Source organism: Pogoniulus pusillus, chromosome 16 (assembly GCF_015220805.1).
Source record: "Pogoniulus pusillus isolate bPogPus1 chromosome 16, bPogPus1.pri, whole genome shotgun sequence".
NCBI lineage: Eukaryota > Metazoa > Chordata > Aves > Piciformes > Lybiidae > Pogoniulus > Pogoniulus pusillus.
The window spans coordinates 9,412,123-9,426,616 of NC_087279.1; the positions used below are offsets into that span (position 1 = coordinate 9,412,123).

Genomic DNA, 14,494 nt, shown 5'->3' on the forward strand with positions numbered 1-14,494 from the left:
GAATTTAAATGAATTTTATAGAACATTTTCAATGAACATAAGCACAAAATACAGACAGAACTTGGCAGAATTATTCTATCAATTTATTTACAAATACTTTAAAAAAAAAATCTAGTCCTGTATTGTAAACCTCTTAAGTGCTACAACAGTGGGCTGCTGCAACGTGAAAAGTCTGTTGTGGAAATGGGTGCTTGAACCAGTAGTGGAAGGAAGTAGAAGTATGCTGAAGATTAGGTTTTGGAGTTGCAGTGTTGGTAGGCTTCTGTGAGCATCGTCACTCATTTCTGTGGCACAGGCAAGGCACACTTGGATATGATGCAGAGGATCGATCATTACCCCTCGATGAGGTGAGGTCTTGTTTGTATCTGGTGAGGAGGAATTAAATGTCCGAGTAGGAGTCCTGAGTTCAATTCCCAGGTCTGTCTATGTTGTTTCTGAAGGCTAAGTTATGGCTGATCAAAACAAAAGGCATTTGATTTAACTCCAGGCTTTTGATTCAATCACACAGTAAGCATTCATTTTAATTACACAGTGCTAATGTACAGCAATGGGTGTTGTCTGTTTCTTTTAAGGCATATTTAAGCTGAAACATATAAATGTTTAAACACAAGGTAGCTTAGTAGACAAAACAGAATGAGAAACCAATACAAATACTGTTTAAAATGGAAACCTTGTTACACTTACCAGATGTCAGTATGGGATTAGCCTTTACCATACACAAATGTACATCTTTGTCAGGGGAAACTGTGTCTTTTTAACTGGTGAAGATCTCAAATGGCAGTTTTGTAGTAGTCTGGTATGTCTGCTTATGTGACTGTGTGTGTATAGAGTACATACCTCACACTTGTTTAAGAATCATAGAATCAACCAGGTTGGAAGAGACCTCCAAGCGCATCCAGTCCAACCTAGCACCCAGCCCTATCCAATCAACTAGACCATGGCACTAAATGCCTCATCCAGGCTTTTCTTGAGCACCTCCAGGGACGGTGACTCCACCACCTCCCTGGGCAGCCCATTCCAATGCCAATCACTCTCTCTGTGAGGAACTTCCTCCTAACATCCAGCCTAGACCTCCCCTGGCACAACTTGAGACTGTGTCCCCATGTTCTATTGCTGGGTGCCTGGCAGAAGTGACCAACCCCACCTGGCTACAGCCTCCCTTCAGGTAGTTGTAGATAGCAGTGAGGTCCCCCCTGAGCCTCCTCTTCTCCAGGCTGCACACCCCCAGCTCCCTCAGCCTCTCCTCACAGGGTTTGTGTTCCAGGCCTCTCACCAGCTTCATCGCCCTTCTCTGGGCATGTTCCTGCACCTCAACAACTCTCTTGAATTGAGGGCCCCAGAACTGGACACAGTACTCAAGGTGTGGCCTGACCAGTGTTTAGTACAGGGGAAGAATAATATTCTATTTTAGATTAAAACCATGTGAAAATGATTTATTTTGGTGCTGACTTATATAATTTTTTTTTAAGGTAGTTTGGAATTCAGTATCAGGAGCTGTTTCTCACACACTGTTAACATTCATTGCTCTTTATATCTTCTAGATCTTCAACAGAGAAACAATTTGGTGAAAATAATTTTGTCATTGTAGTTAACCAATAAACAAAAGTGAATATGTTTGCATTTCCAAATGAGCTAATTCTCATTTTGGTGGAGTGAATGCATGCCCCAAAACTTTCGACTGTATTCTTACACTTCATAGTTAGCAACTTAAACCAGCCAAGTTGAGCCTAGTCCTCTAGCATCTCTGATAGCAGTAGAAAGATACACCAGACTGCAGAATTAATTCAGGGCCTCCTCTAGAACTATTCAGAGGCGTCTATGGTACTTCTCCACGAACAACCTAGGACTAGAAACGCATTTTTTAATGCCAGTCTTTCAGTCGTTTTCATTTACATGCCTATCACAGCACGTCACAAAGTGGCCTCACAGTGAATGTAATGGAATCCTTTTAGTGATGGAATGTGGCCAAAATGTGCCCCTACGCTAATGTTTCTTCTCTTGAGTGCCACAGTTCCTGAAAACAATATGGGAAGAGAAAGATGTGCGAGATGGCAGGAGCCACTCGGCTAATTGCCCTCGTCCTTTAATAAACCGCTGTGCTGCACAGGGTTTGATGCAGGGGCCCAGAATTATCCCCACTACCCACTAGGTGTCGCCACTGACACACACACACACACACACAAATCTCTGCGAAGCTCTTTTTCTGCCCCTTAAAAGCGAGGGTGGATGTTCTCACCACACCTTAATCAAAGCCCAACTCCAGTCCAAGAAATCTGTTATGTTCTCTTAAAGCTGTGCGTCCTCTGACCTTGTTTGCTAACTGGAAAGCACTGAATATATTTTACAGGAAACCACACCTGGAATATTCCCCTGAGGCTTGACCCCGGGTGGTAATTGACTTGTCCATTCCTTACCCCAATTTGCTTTCCTCTTCTTCCCTTACATCCAGAGCCGTTTGAATTACCCACTCGGCAAAATAAGCAGATAAAACCTGTTAGGTATTTTAACTAATCGGAAGTTTAGAATAGGCAATATCCTTTCTTCCTATTTTATTATTACCTATTACAGCTCTCACATCAGAGAAGCCTACTATGACAACTTCCCCTGTCTTTACTCTTAACACAATTACACTAAGATTATGGATAAAAATGGAGAGAAAAAGTACCCAGACAGCTTTGTTTACCTAGGTTTAGCTTTTCCACATATGGACATTGCTGTCTACAACTACCTGAAGGGAGGTTGTAGCCAGGTGGGGGTTGGTCTCTTCTGCCAGGCAACCAGCAATAGAACAAGGGGACACAGTCTCAAGTTGTGCTGAGGGAGGTCTAGGCTGGATGTTAAGAGGAAATTGTTGCCAGAGAGAGTGATTGGCATTGGAAGGGGCTGCCCAGGGAGGTGGTGGAGGCACCGTCCCTGGGGGTGTTCAAGAAAAGACTGGATGAGGCACTTGGTGCCATGGTCTAGTTGATTGGATAGGGCTGGGTGCTAGTTTGGACTGGATGAGCTTGGATGTCTCTTCCAACCTGGTTGATTCTATGTTGTTTAACTCTACCAGAGTTGATCTTTGTTACAATCATCAAAATTTTAGACCAATTATTTTGTTTAGGTTGCTCTTTCATATATTAACACATGCTAAAATCAGAAAGTGTCATGACCAAGAGTCCCTTGGGTGAGCATGTTTCAGCAGTGAACGCTAGCAACTGTAGCTGACTCAGTGCATTGCTTTTTTTATTTCCTCAGGGACCACCTAAATTACCAACCATTTGAGATAGAATTGGTGTTGCATATCACAACAGGGAAGAACAACCAAATCATAATGGCTGTGAATCTGAGCACTTGCTTGTGAAATTCCATTGGATTAGAGCATGTGCTACAGAAGATGCTGCTTTGTAGTCCATCAAAAGGTGTATTTTATTACTTGAGCAGCTACAGCTCCTGTAGTCAAAAAGTTGTCTGAATTGAGGAATGAATTTTGCTGGGTTTAGATTCTGTCTCTGTATTTTGCCTTTTTTCTCCTAGATTTGAGTTCCCTGAGTGCAGGTTTTCCTGCATGCTAATTGAGAACACTCAACTAATCAACCATGTTTCATGTTGAACTAGACTGAATTTAAGTTAATTCCTTTCACACATTACACATTTTCTCAGTTCATCAAAATGCAGATGTATTAATATTAGGGTTTCATTTGATAAGGGATGCTTTATATACAACTATTAACATTCAGATGTTTAATTCAGAGGAATAGAACTGACAGAAGGGAATAATATTTTGCATTTAGCTACTACATTATAGCCAAAATTCATGAGCATCATTCAAACATTCTCCTAAGTGTTGCATTGTTGCTGTAAGTGTTGTCATATTCACTTTGCAAGCTAGGCACATATGGCACAGAGGGACTTGAAATAGATGAAGATCATGAAGTAGGAACATAGAAATAAAATTTTCTCTGCCAAGTATTAAACTACCACTGTTTTTCACCATTGATATAATAAAAGAGAATATACAGAACATCCCTTCAGCTCATTCCAACAAACTCTTGACAGTACTCAGCTGGAGGAGTTCCAGTTCCATCAGTGAGAAGTCTCAGAAGCAGTAAAGCATTCAGGAAGTGACAAAAATTCACCTGCACCAGAAAATGAATGGCAGGACATTCTTTTTATACTGAACCTTAAGGGTGCTTCTCTGAACATCCCTTCCAGAATGTATGGAAAAGACTTAAGGCAGACTCACCATTACATGCAAATGTGACTTTAGCTGTTGAAGTTATCTGGTTCTGGGATTTCTTCTTTAACATACTCCTCAGGTTTTCTTTCAGTTCTACAGCAGAGAACAAGTATGAATGCTTTCCTAGTGTGCCACAAACAAGGCAGTACATGGTCTTGAGATATTCAGCTAATACAGGGACTGAGGTCTTCTCTGCCTCAATTCTTCTCCCTGCTCATCGGTCTTTTTTATTGTGATGCACTTCCTCTGTGAAGTTGTAAGTTTCCTGATAAGTTAGCTCCTGCAACATGTGTCACTGTGTACTCTTGCTGCAGAACGATGTTTAATTCCTCTGGGAGGAGAACTATACCTGACAAAACATAGCAAGAGGGGATGGATTGTCTAGCAGGGCATGTATGATTTTGAGAGTTAGTTAATACTTGGTAATATCAGTAGCTGAACAAGTGAATTCTTCAAGTTTGCAGAGTGAACCTTAATGCAGACTTCTCTTTCAAGGCTGCCTCCCAGATTTTCCACATGAAGCTGTTTTTGTAGCTGCTTGTCATTCAGATTGTGGGCAAGACCTTGAAAAATATGGTGCCAGGCCAGCTCTGAGCTGCAGGTTTTACTTCGGTGTTGTCCTGTGATCCCTTCCAGCCTGGAGTATCCTCTTATTGTATGCTTCTCCTGAAATATTTTACAGCATGGTTTGTAAAATGCAATTAAATAGAAAGGATAGAAGAGGTAAACATACTTCATGTATTTTATTTTCTGTTTTACAGGCCTGAGGTTTTGCTCATGAGTTTGCCTCATTACAGAGGGAAGAGCTTGCCTACTACAAGGTAAGGCTATATGGGTTTGAATTGCCACTGCATGCTTAGGCTATTTGCCAACTTGTAAGAAGAAGAACATTTGTGTAGTCTATAATCAGCTATAGTGTGTAAGTCTAGTAACAACAGCATACCCTTCTCAAATAGTATGTTGAGCATGGAAAGTCTCAGCAACATTTCTAGGACGTAAAATAAATGAAGCAAGCATGATGTGAAGGAGATCCAGAAGGTTACAATATGACTTGACATATGAAAACAGTAAATGACTTGATGGAAGCTATATGTAAAGTCTCTCCACTTGCAGATATCACTTCATAAGCAGTATGGTCCTGTGTTTAATGGAGTAAGTTGAAAGAGAAAAATAGATGTGGCTGATCAAAGGAATGTTACTTATTTCTTCTGTCATCTGCATGTTTTATAGCGATTGAAGATCTCTTTTTGTACCTCCAGAGCTTGTTCTACATGGTGATAGAGGTAATCTCAAATTGTAAAACGTGTACAACACAGTGATAGTTCTGAGATTGCCCCTGAGTTTTTCAGATCCTGATCTGAATTAGTACTTCTTCAAATGCATTAAAGCTTTACCATTTCCTCCAATGTTTCCCACTTTTGCTAACACTTGTTTATAAATTATGGTTTTCCAAAGTCTTTTACCTTACCCAGCGGGAATATGTGTTTGCTTGATTCCTTGAGCTGCTTTTTAGCTCAAACCACTCCCAGAACAACATCACTGAATGTGAAGGATTCTTTTGAATGTCTTCTTGAAGTTCTGGTTACAAAGAGGATACAGGAATGGGTTTAGGGTGGAGTTCACATAGCCAAGCCATACAGTGAACTTGTGTAGTACTGGAAACTGTTCATGACCATGGAAAGCTGTTACCATAAATAATACAAAATAGGGAATCCAGCACAGCATGAAGGCTGTCATTATGACACCTAACTGCTTTGCTGCTTTCCTCTCCCTGTTCACATGCAGTCCTTGATCGTGCCTGTTGGAATGGCCTTGCAGACTTTGCCAGGTTTTTCTCAGGTAGGTCAGTCCTTTGGAATCCCTTGTCTCTGTCTTTTCTTGAGGACCACAGGCTCTTGCAGAGTTAGCACTGGAATGCTCTATGCTGGATGCCTCTGTGAAAGTATGGTTGTCTGATGCATCGCTTAAATCACTAACTTGTGAGCAAGGCTCCTCCTCAGTTTCCTTCTCTTTTGTTGTGTGTATTTCTGTCTTTCCTGCTTTATCCAGACCTGGCTCTGACTGGGCAGTGGGGAGAGGAAAACAGTTCCATTTAAGGACTCTCCCATTACTACTGCTAACAAGCGCCCTTGAAGTCTTCTCAGGATTACTGAAACGAAGCTCTACCTCCACATTTTGGGGCTCAGGGGAGCTTTCCTTGTCCTTGGGAGGCATGTTCTCATCTAAGATTTGCTTTTGGAGGCAAGTATTCAGCTTGTCCTTTGTTTGATGTATGGAGCATATTTCTGAGGAGGATTGATTTGGCCCATTGAGCTTTCTGTGCTGACAGTGTTTTTGAACAGCTCTAAATATTTTATAGTAGAACCATAACATCAAGATAGAGGGTAGGTAGAAATTGAAAATGGCTGTCAACACTTTAAACCAGGTGACATCAGAGAATTCAGTTTCACACTTGTTTCCCATTTCTTTCCATTTCCCATTATTAGCAAAAGCATGCCATCCTAAGATTGGAATGATCCACATGAAAGAGAGCAGCCAGACCCCCAATATCATCAGCGATGCTCTCATTTTGGTTCTATACTTGAGATATATCAGTGGTTGCTGAACTGAACGGTAACGGTCAATGCACAAAATGAAGAGGTTGAAAATGGATGCAGTGCTGGCCACATAATCCATTGACAGCCAGAACAAACAGGCTGGTGAACCTAGAGTCCACTTAGTGTGTAGGAGATAAAAAATATTCAGGGGCATAACAGCTGCACCAACTATCAGATCTGCAACAGAGAGGCTGACAATGTATAAATTGCCAACTGTTTGCAGCTTCTTTTCAGTTTTCACAGCATATAGTACCAATAGGTTCATGACAATAGTGATCAATGAAATGCTTCCCAGGAACACACCTAGAACTGCTGACTGAGGGCTAACGGAGTTCTCTGTTGACTGAGGGCCAGTGGAGTTCTCTGTTATGTTTTCTGACATCTTCTGCATAAGAACACAGAATGAAAATCGGAGCTGTCCAGGTCTTGGAAATTCAATCTTGGGTTACAATCCTGGATGAAAACGTTTTGGATTGTTTTGGGATTTTTAATTCCAGAACTATAGAAAGGAAACAAAATATGGTCAGTCACTGTAATACTAAAATAAAAACATGAAAATAGCCTGTGCTTCAGCTTAGCACTGCCTCTGTCAGGCCTTTCCTAAATAATGACTTCTTACACGTGGGTAAAGCGTGTGGTAAAAAGCACTGGAGCAAGCTTCATGAACCAGTCCAAAGTGGCTTGTGGAGGTATTTCATAGGACTTCATAACAATAAATCATCAGAGGCATTTAGCAGCATATCAGGCATACTGCAACCCCACTCTCATCTGTGTACAGGAAAGAAAATTTGTGACTTCTTTGGTTCTTCTAAGGACCCATAAAAGTGTGACAACACTGGAGTCTTTGTGTCTAGCTGTCCCTCTGCTACATGGGCCAACAGAACTGTAAAGGAGAAAACTATAAGCTTCTCCTAAGAAGCAAAGGTGGCTGCACACAAAATAGCATGCAGAGAAGTTGCTTTTAGTTGCAGAAATATTATATTACTGGTCTCTGATACAATTCTGTGTTTGAAGCTTTGGCTCTTGTATCACAGTCTTGCTCCCTAAGCCTACATTGAACTCCTACATGTTTGCCACTCTGCTAGAATCAGCACATTTTGCCACACAACTTTGTCATAGAATTAATCATAGAACGGCAGGGGTTGGAAGCAATGTCAGAAGATCATCTGGCTAAAGCAGGGTCACCTAGGGCAGGTTACACAGGAAAGCATACAGACAGGGCTTGAAAGTCTCTGCAAAAGGAGACAAGAAGACAACAGAGAAGGTAAGAGCCAGTGGAAAATAACTAGGAAAGAGTAAGCCTTTTCCCATATTATGAAATTTCCTGTGCTCTAGGAAAGACTGTAACCCCCCCAGTTTTTTTCTTAATCTTCCTGCCATCATTATTAGTAATGATGGTTCAAAATATCAGTAGTTAGTCATCATGAGAGCACTGATTTGCACTAGCAGCTTCTTGCATTTCGTCGAGGCACCCACCATTTTTTAGTGGCTGCAGACTATTTCTATATGCACCCCTGTTCAGGAGTTACTGGTTTAATTCCTTATCTGTAACTCGGTTCCCAGTAGGGAATAATACTAAATAAATGTGTTTCAACATATGGGTGGTTTAACTCTCATTACACTAAGCCAAAGCTCACTAACATAGAACAGATTTTAAAGAAGACAATCAACCTAAGATCTTGGATAGCTCTTTGGAATTTCTTCATCCTGGCCTCACTATGAAATGCCTTCTTTAATTTTCACTCTCTGAAAAGAGCTTTTTCTACAAGGAAACTCAGCAACTGCAATGTGTTTGTTATTGTATCACAGAGATAATTCTTCCAAGGAATCTGCTGGGAGATGCTAAGTGGATTCCTTACTGACTCATTAGGGCAGGTGCAAGCTATTAAGCCCTGACTACATGGGAATAAGTTTCTAGAAGCAGATCCTGGCAGAACTCTTATGGAGAGGTTTTGAAAAACCTGAGCTACAAGAGGAAAAGGATTGCTTAGCACTAAGTTCTTGTTCAGCAGGCTAAGACCATGGTAAGATTTAATGTCAGATGACCTGTGCTGTGTTGTACTTACCTATTGCTTCTAGTGATTTGGTTTTAATTATTTAGGTAGCAAAAGTATTTTGATTAATTTTCCTCTCAAAACTTCTCTGCAAGAAAAAACTCCCTAGGTAACGCCTGCCAATATCACAGGGATATTTGTTGTAAATAATAAATGAAAAAAAACCCTTAATAACCTGCCTGCTGCTCCCATTCCAATGACCCACTGTCTCAGACTAGAAAGGGCCCTTTTTGTTTTTTGTTGTTTTGGTTTTTTGTTTGTTTGTTCATGGGTTTTGGGTCAGAAAAGTGTCTACTGCTGTCAAAGGGAAGTCTGGATTCTGTCTGTGCTTAAGTTGTCTCTTCTAGGTGATTTGACATGAAAAGCCTACATAACCTGAAGATCTTGCATCTGACTAGTCATTTTTTTTCCACTCTTAAATGGTTCCTTTACACTTATTTTGAGAGCAGTGAGTTATAAATTAATCATTTACTATGTGAACAAACAAGCATTCTGACTTAAAAATACTGTCATTCCTTGTTTTGCTTGTGACTCTTAGTTCATGCAAAGAAACTCATCACCAACAGATCTGGACACCTGGCTGTCTAGTTTTGCATAAACTTGTATAGTGTGCCTTTGGTGAATTTTCAGTGGTTCTTGATGTAGATGCTGCCTTGGGGAAAAACAAGGCTAGAGGAACATTCTTGGAGTAGTGGCAACCTGTCAAAAATGGAATCTGAATCCAAAATACAACTGTGTTAATCCAAGAAAGTGTTCACACAGTTAATAACATGCAATATATAGCAAAATGTCAAATATGTGCTAAAAAAAAGACAGTTGCCTTTACAGTGTAAGGTACACCCAAGAAGGGAAGCTTAACATGCATCTAAAACACTTTCCTGTGTAGAGAAATCCTGGTGTGAACAGAAGATGCTGGCAGCAGTACCATTTAATTGTGTGAGCATGCATAGAGGAGTGTACAATTTAATACTAAGGAATACTTGACTCTAAATATGAAAAGGACATGCCAAGATAGAAAGCTAAGTACCAAAACCAAATTCAGTCCTGTGAAGTTTGGTTTGGTATAGAGTGGTTAGGAGTTGAAATACCTCTTTAAAATGTATATAATTAATCAGAGGCTTGGGAGTAGTAGTGAAGGGGAAAGGTATTTTTATTTTTTTTTCTTCAAAGAAAATATTTGATTTGCATACAATCTTAAACTGTTTATTGATAAGAGCACACTGAAAATATCAGTAATAGTCTCAGAATTAACACAATCTTCATATCTAGGTCCCTTCAAATTTCTTTTCCTCTTGTATATTTATGTACCAGCTTCACTGCGTGCCAAGCCTTTTGTTTGTTCTCTTTAGAACTCACTAACAGTATTGAAAGCCTAAGTGGAGTACAGAGCTCTGCAACCTTACACAATATTGAGCAACCCATGACTTTAAGGTTTGGGGTTCTTTATCTGTCATTCTGAGAGAATTGACTCTAGCAGCATTGTTTTTCCATGTGTAATTACAGATAGAGCATCTGTGTCTTTGACATCTCTACACTAGAGCCAAATCCCATTCTGCTTAACTGACTTTTTGTTGTTCCAATACTGGTGAATATTCAGCAGTGTTTTGCAACTCCTGGAGATGTAAATCCATAGTTGAAAGCAGACATGGAAAGCCAAGGAAGAGTTTGAGCTTAGTGTATTCTCCTGTGCATTCCAATACCTCCTGCTTTGTTCCTGGCTGAAACGTTCTGCTTTTTCACTTTTCTACTACAGCTTCCCTGAGCTTTACCAGGTCTTTCCTAATCCTGCTTTGGCCCTTTCCTCTAGAGAGAGGAAAGTTTAATAGCTGTATGATTAATCTGAAAGCAACAAGAATAGTATCAGGAAAAGTTATTAAATATCCCCAGGCATTCAACCAGTGACAGAACCTTGGCTAGAGAAATACTACTTATTATTCAAGGAGAAAAATAAGTCTGAATGCAGAGTGCTCTGATATACCAGGAATACAGATGCATGCTCATTACTCGTCAAGCAGAACTGGTGAGTGCACTAACTTCTGTGCTGTTGGATTAGAAACTGAAAACAGTTTAGGAAAGGGAAAAAAACAAACAAATGGAAACTGTAGCTACCTAACTGAATAGAAGGGGGTGAGGAAGTCCAAAAATGGAAGAGTGATTTCCAGGAATAACATTAAAAAAAAAAAAGGAAAACCCAACAAATTACCTTTTAATGCTATAACCAACTTGAATTTCTTCTAGTGCATGGATCATAGTGGGTCTATGATCCTTGGACTCAGTGAGCAAAGTACATGATCAAATATCTGCCAAGCAGAGTAAAAATCTCACCTAATTCGGTAGCAGTCAGTATCTGGCTATATGCAGTAAGATTATTTATTAGTGGAATATATATGTTCTAGGAAAGAAGATAAACTTTTTCTCTTTGATGTATTAAAGTTTAAAATGAAGCCCTTCTGGAGAATCCTCAGCAAGACTGTGTAGTGCTAGCCACTTGAAATTTGATGGGTTTATTGTTTTTAGAGATTGTTGTTAATGATTGTATCACTGATAGTTCTAATCCATGCTGAGGAATACAGGCTTGGAGCAGAGAGTTTTTTTATATACAGTGTCCTTGATAGAGTCAATATTAGTAGGCAGAGATCTTAAACACTGTATTTTACCTTCCAGTAGTGTCACCTAAATTGGGATAGTCTGAAAGTATAGCTTCAGTATAAGTGCTGGATGCATGAAGTGAGACTTAAAAATCTATTGGATGCCTGCCTGGGGATTTCTGGTTCATTCTGTTCTCCTCTCCTGTGCCACCCCCCAGGTTGCATAATGCCACTCTTTTCTGATGGCTAATCTTCGTTTTTATATAGTGATATTGAACCTTCCTAAGTTTAAGTTGTTGATGTAGACATGTGTCGAGCAGTATAATCAACTACTTAATAGTTTTCTCAGTAGTATTTTACTATGATGTGTGGCCATATATGTGGTGGGGTTTTTTTTATGAAGAAAAATATTCTTTTTTTTAAGTCTTAACCTTATCAGGAGTTATATATCCCTTTTTTTTTTTATTCCCTTCCTTTTCCTTGCTGAGCCTATATTTTGTAAGCATTAAACCCAAAATTGCTAACAGAAGATGGACATGTTCCAAAGTATATCCTGACTCTCAAAGTGTAAACTTGGACTTCTATTAAACTCTTCTTCCAGTGGCTCATCTTTCTGGTTTAAGTTGTACTAAATGTCAGTGTTTTGCATGGCAAAACCCCAGGCTTGTTTCTGTGGTAGGTTTTCCCATATATGGGTTATTCTTGCTTAGAGACTGGGGGAAAACCCATCATGACCAGTATCCTAAAGCTTCTAGATATGGTATTATTTTTCCCTGCTAGCCTGGACATCATCAGCATCATCTAGTTCATTGTCAGTATGCTCTCTTAAGATGGTATTTAAATGCTGTTGTCAGTGCTGGAGAAGTCTTATCTCCCTACTCTATTACCTACTTTGAGAAAAGAGACTTGAGCAATCTATAAGTGTTAACATATTAAATAATTGTTGTGATGGTTAAGAACTTCTTTGTGCTTTGATGTAACAACCAAAGCCACTGCTGTAAAGTCTTGTATAAACGAGGGGGATTTTCATGTTGTACTGCCTTTTTAATCCATCTTACTAAACTAGGGCATCTTTCATAGAGGGGCAGCAAGAAATCTGCAGATTTTTTATTTCTCTTTTATTCTACCTTGTGTTACAACTTACTCCCACCCATGATGAACTGTAAAAACTAGCTGGTTTTAATTTTTCTGCACCTGAAATGCAGTTAACTTTTTGAAAATGTAGCTCAAGCAGTCGTTCATATACTGAGATCTGTCTGTTTTTTTCCAAGTGACTTGGTGAGTCACTAAGACTGGAGAATCACTAACCAAAAATACTGTATGTAAAAAAGAGTTGTTAGTCTTTACGCTGTTAAAGTTGCACATCCCAATACAATAGTCACTGTGTAGGTTAATGGTTTCCAAGAGAAAGAACTGGATTTAGGTAAAGGAAGCCTTGTTGTCTGATAGAACAAGTTAACCACTTGTGTAACCTGATGAACCTGTGACTAACTTCTCTGTTTTTTGAGGAACTGCTTGATGTGGACTAAAGATTATTTTACAACAAAAGTCATTTAGATTCAACAGAAATGGATTTCTCAAGTTCAGGGTCACATCCTCTAGGATGTTTTCTCTTCTCTAGCTCTTAGTATACCTACTAAGGATCCAGTGTTGGTGTTCTTCAGAAGAGAGTAAACATTGTAGAACTTCTCTTGCTCCAGAGTTAGTGTCTGGTCAGGATGATAACACTAATATTGCAATTCATAAGAAGAAATATCTTCTTAATACTTAAAAGAAAAAAAGGGAAGAAGACCTATTGGGGTCAAAGTAAATCAGGTGAATATTGTGAATCTTCCCTCCAAAAACTACTGAAGTGCAGCTCATTAGGGAACGAACTCGTGCTTAGGAAGAGCTAGTGGTGGTTAGGTGTGCTGGCAGCCTGTTCGGCTCCTGCATCCCTTCCTCTCAGTCCCAGCACTTCTGCTGCTGGAGGCCAGGCTGAGCGGCGCTTGAGGCATGGGAGTGCTCCCCCGAGCCGGAGCCTTGGCCTGCGGCTCCCCTGCCGTCCCGAGCAGCGGGTGCCGCCGCTTTACCCCTGCCCCAGCTCTCTCTGCCCCTCCCGCTCTCGATCACTCACCGGCGCAGCACGGGGACCGGCCACCGGCAGCTCCGGCGGGCTGGGGACGCGGGGCTCGCAAGAATCGGCTGCTCCTCGCTGCTCCTCTTCTCCTTCGGTCGGGGTCTGCGTCCCTTGGAGGGGCAAGGCAGGAGATGGAGCACCTGGGGTGGGATGCTCCGCCCTGCCAGTAAGGAGCTGGCGGCGGCTTCTCCCCGCTGCAGACTTTCGCCCTTCTGTTCTGTGCTGCCGTGGGAAGCGCAGAGGTCTTCTGCCTCCGCTCCCCTTCAACCCGGGCAGCCGAGGACCGACACTTCTGCTCCGCTCGCTGCGGCTTTTCCGCTCGGGATGCGCCGCCCCGGCCCGGTCCGTGCCGAGAACTCCTGGGTCCGCCGGGAGGGGCCGCGATAGCCCCCGCCCGCTAGCCCCCGGGCACGGCTGCGGTGTGGGCAGGGCGGTGACCCGCGGTGTGCTCTGCAGACGGAGACAGTCTTTGGTCGCGGCGAGGAGCGGAGATTGATTCACCTGCCGTAAATCCGGCAGACAGTGGAGGGTCGGAAATCAGGTTCCCTGTTGTGACCACCCCGGCGCTTGACTTGGCCGCAGGGACGCCACCTCTGCTCCGAGAACAGGAACGAGCTCTTTAGTGGCTTGGTATCCGGCACTGACTTCTAGTAGAGTTGCCTTACAGAACTAGTTTGAAATCAGAGTGGTTTGGTTTGGAAGGGACCTTAAGGATCATCTAGTTCCAGCTCCCTGCCATGCGCCCTACTAGACCAGCTTGCTCAATGCCCCATCCAACCCGGCTTTGAACACTTGCAGGCTTGGAGCCTCCACAACTTCTCCAGGCAGCATGTTTCACTGCCTCACCACCCTCTAGACATGTTTAAGGCCTGGAAAATCTCACATGTAGAACACATTAAAATATTTAAGTTCTT

At 41.5% G+C, this 14,494-nt stretch overlaps 1 protein-coding gene and 1 long non-coding RNA gene across 3 annotated transcripts in view; one reads left to right on the forward strand and one right to left on the reverse strand.

Annotated features, from left to right (window-relative positions):
- Positions 1 to 14,494, forward strand: part of LOC135182349 (uncharacterized) — a 68,171-nt gene that overhangs the window by 3,760 nt on the left and 49,917 nt on the right. For both annotated transcript variants that reach the window (XR_010305178.1, XR_010305179.1), the window contains exon 2: positions 4,984 to 5,043. This is a non-coding gene — a long non-coding RNA (uncharacterized LOC135182349). The remainder of the gene's footprint in view (positions 1 to 4,983; positions 5,044 to 14,494) is intronic.
- Positions 70 to 14,046, reverse strand: HRH1 (histamine receptor H1). The gene is made up of 3 exons (XM_064156349.1): positions 13,578 to 14,046; positions 4,229 to 7,318; positions 70 to 452 (listed from the first exon to the last, which is right to left on the reverse strand). The coding sequence occupies exon 2, from the start codon at positions 7,208 to 7,210 to the stop codon at positions 5,759 to 5,761; it is 1,452 nt and encodes a 483-aa protein (XP_064012419.1). The 5' UTR covers positions 7,211 to 7,318; positions 13,578 to 14,046; the 3' UTR covers positions 70 to 452; positions 4,229 to 5,758.

Bases quoted from the DNA above. Each gene is read 5' to 3' on its own strand.
- HRH1 (XM_064156349.1), bottom strand. From the start codon at position 7,210: ATGCAGAAGATGTCAGAAAACATAACAGAGAACTCCACTGGCCCTCAG.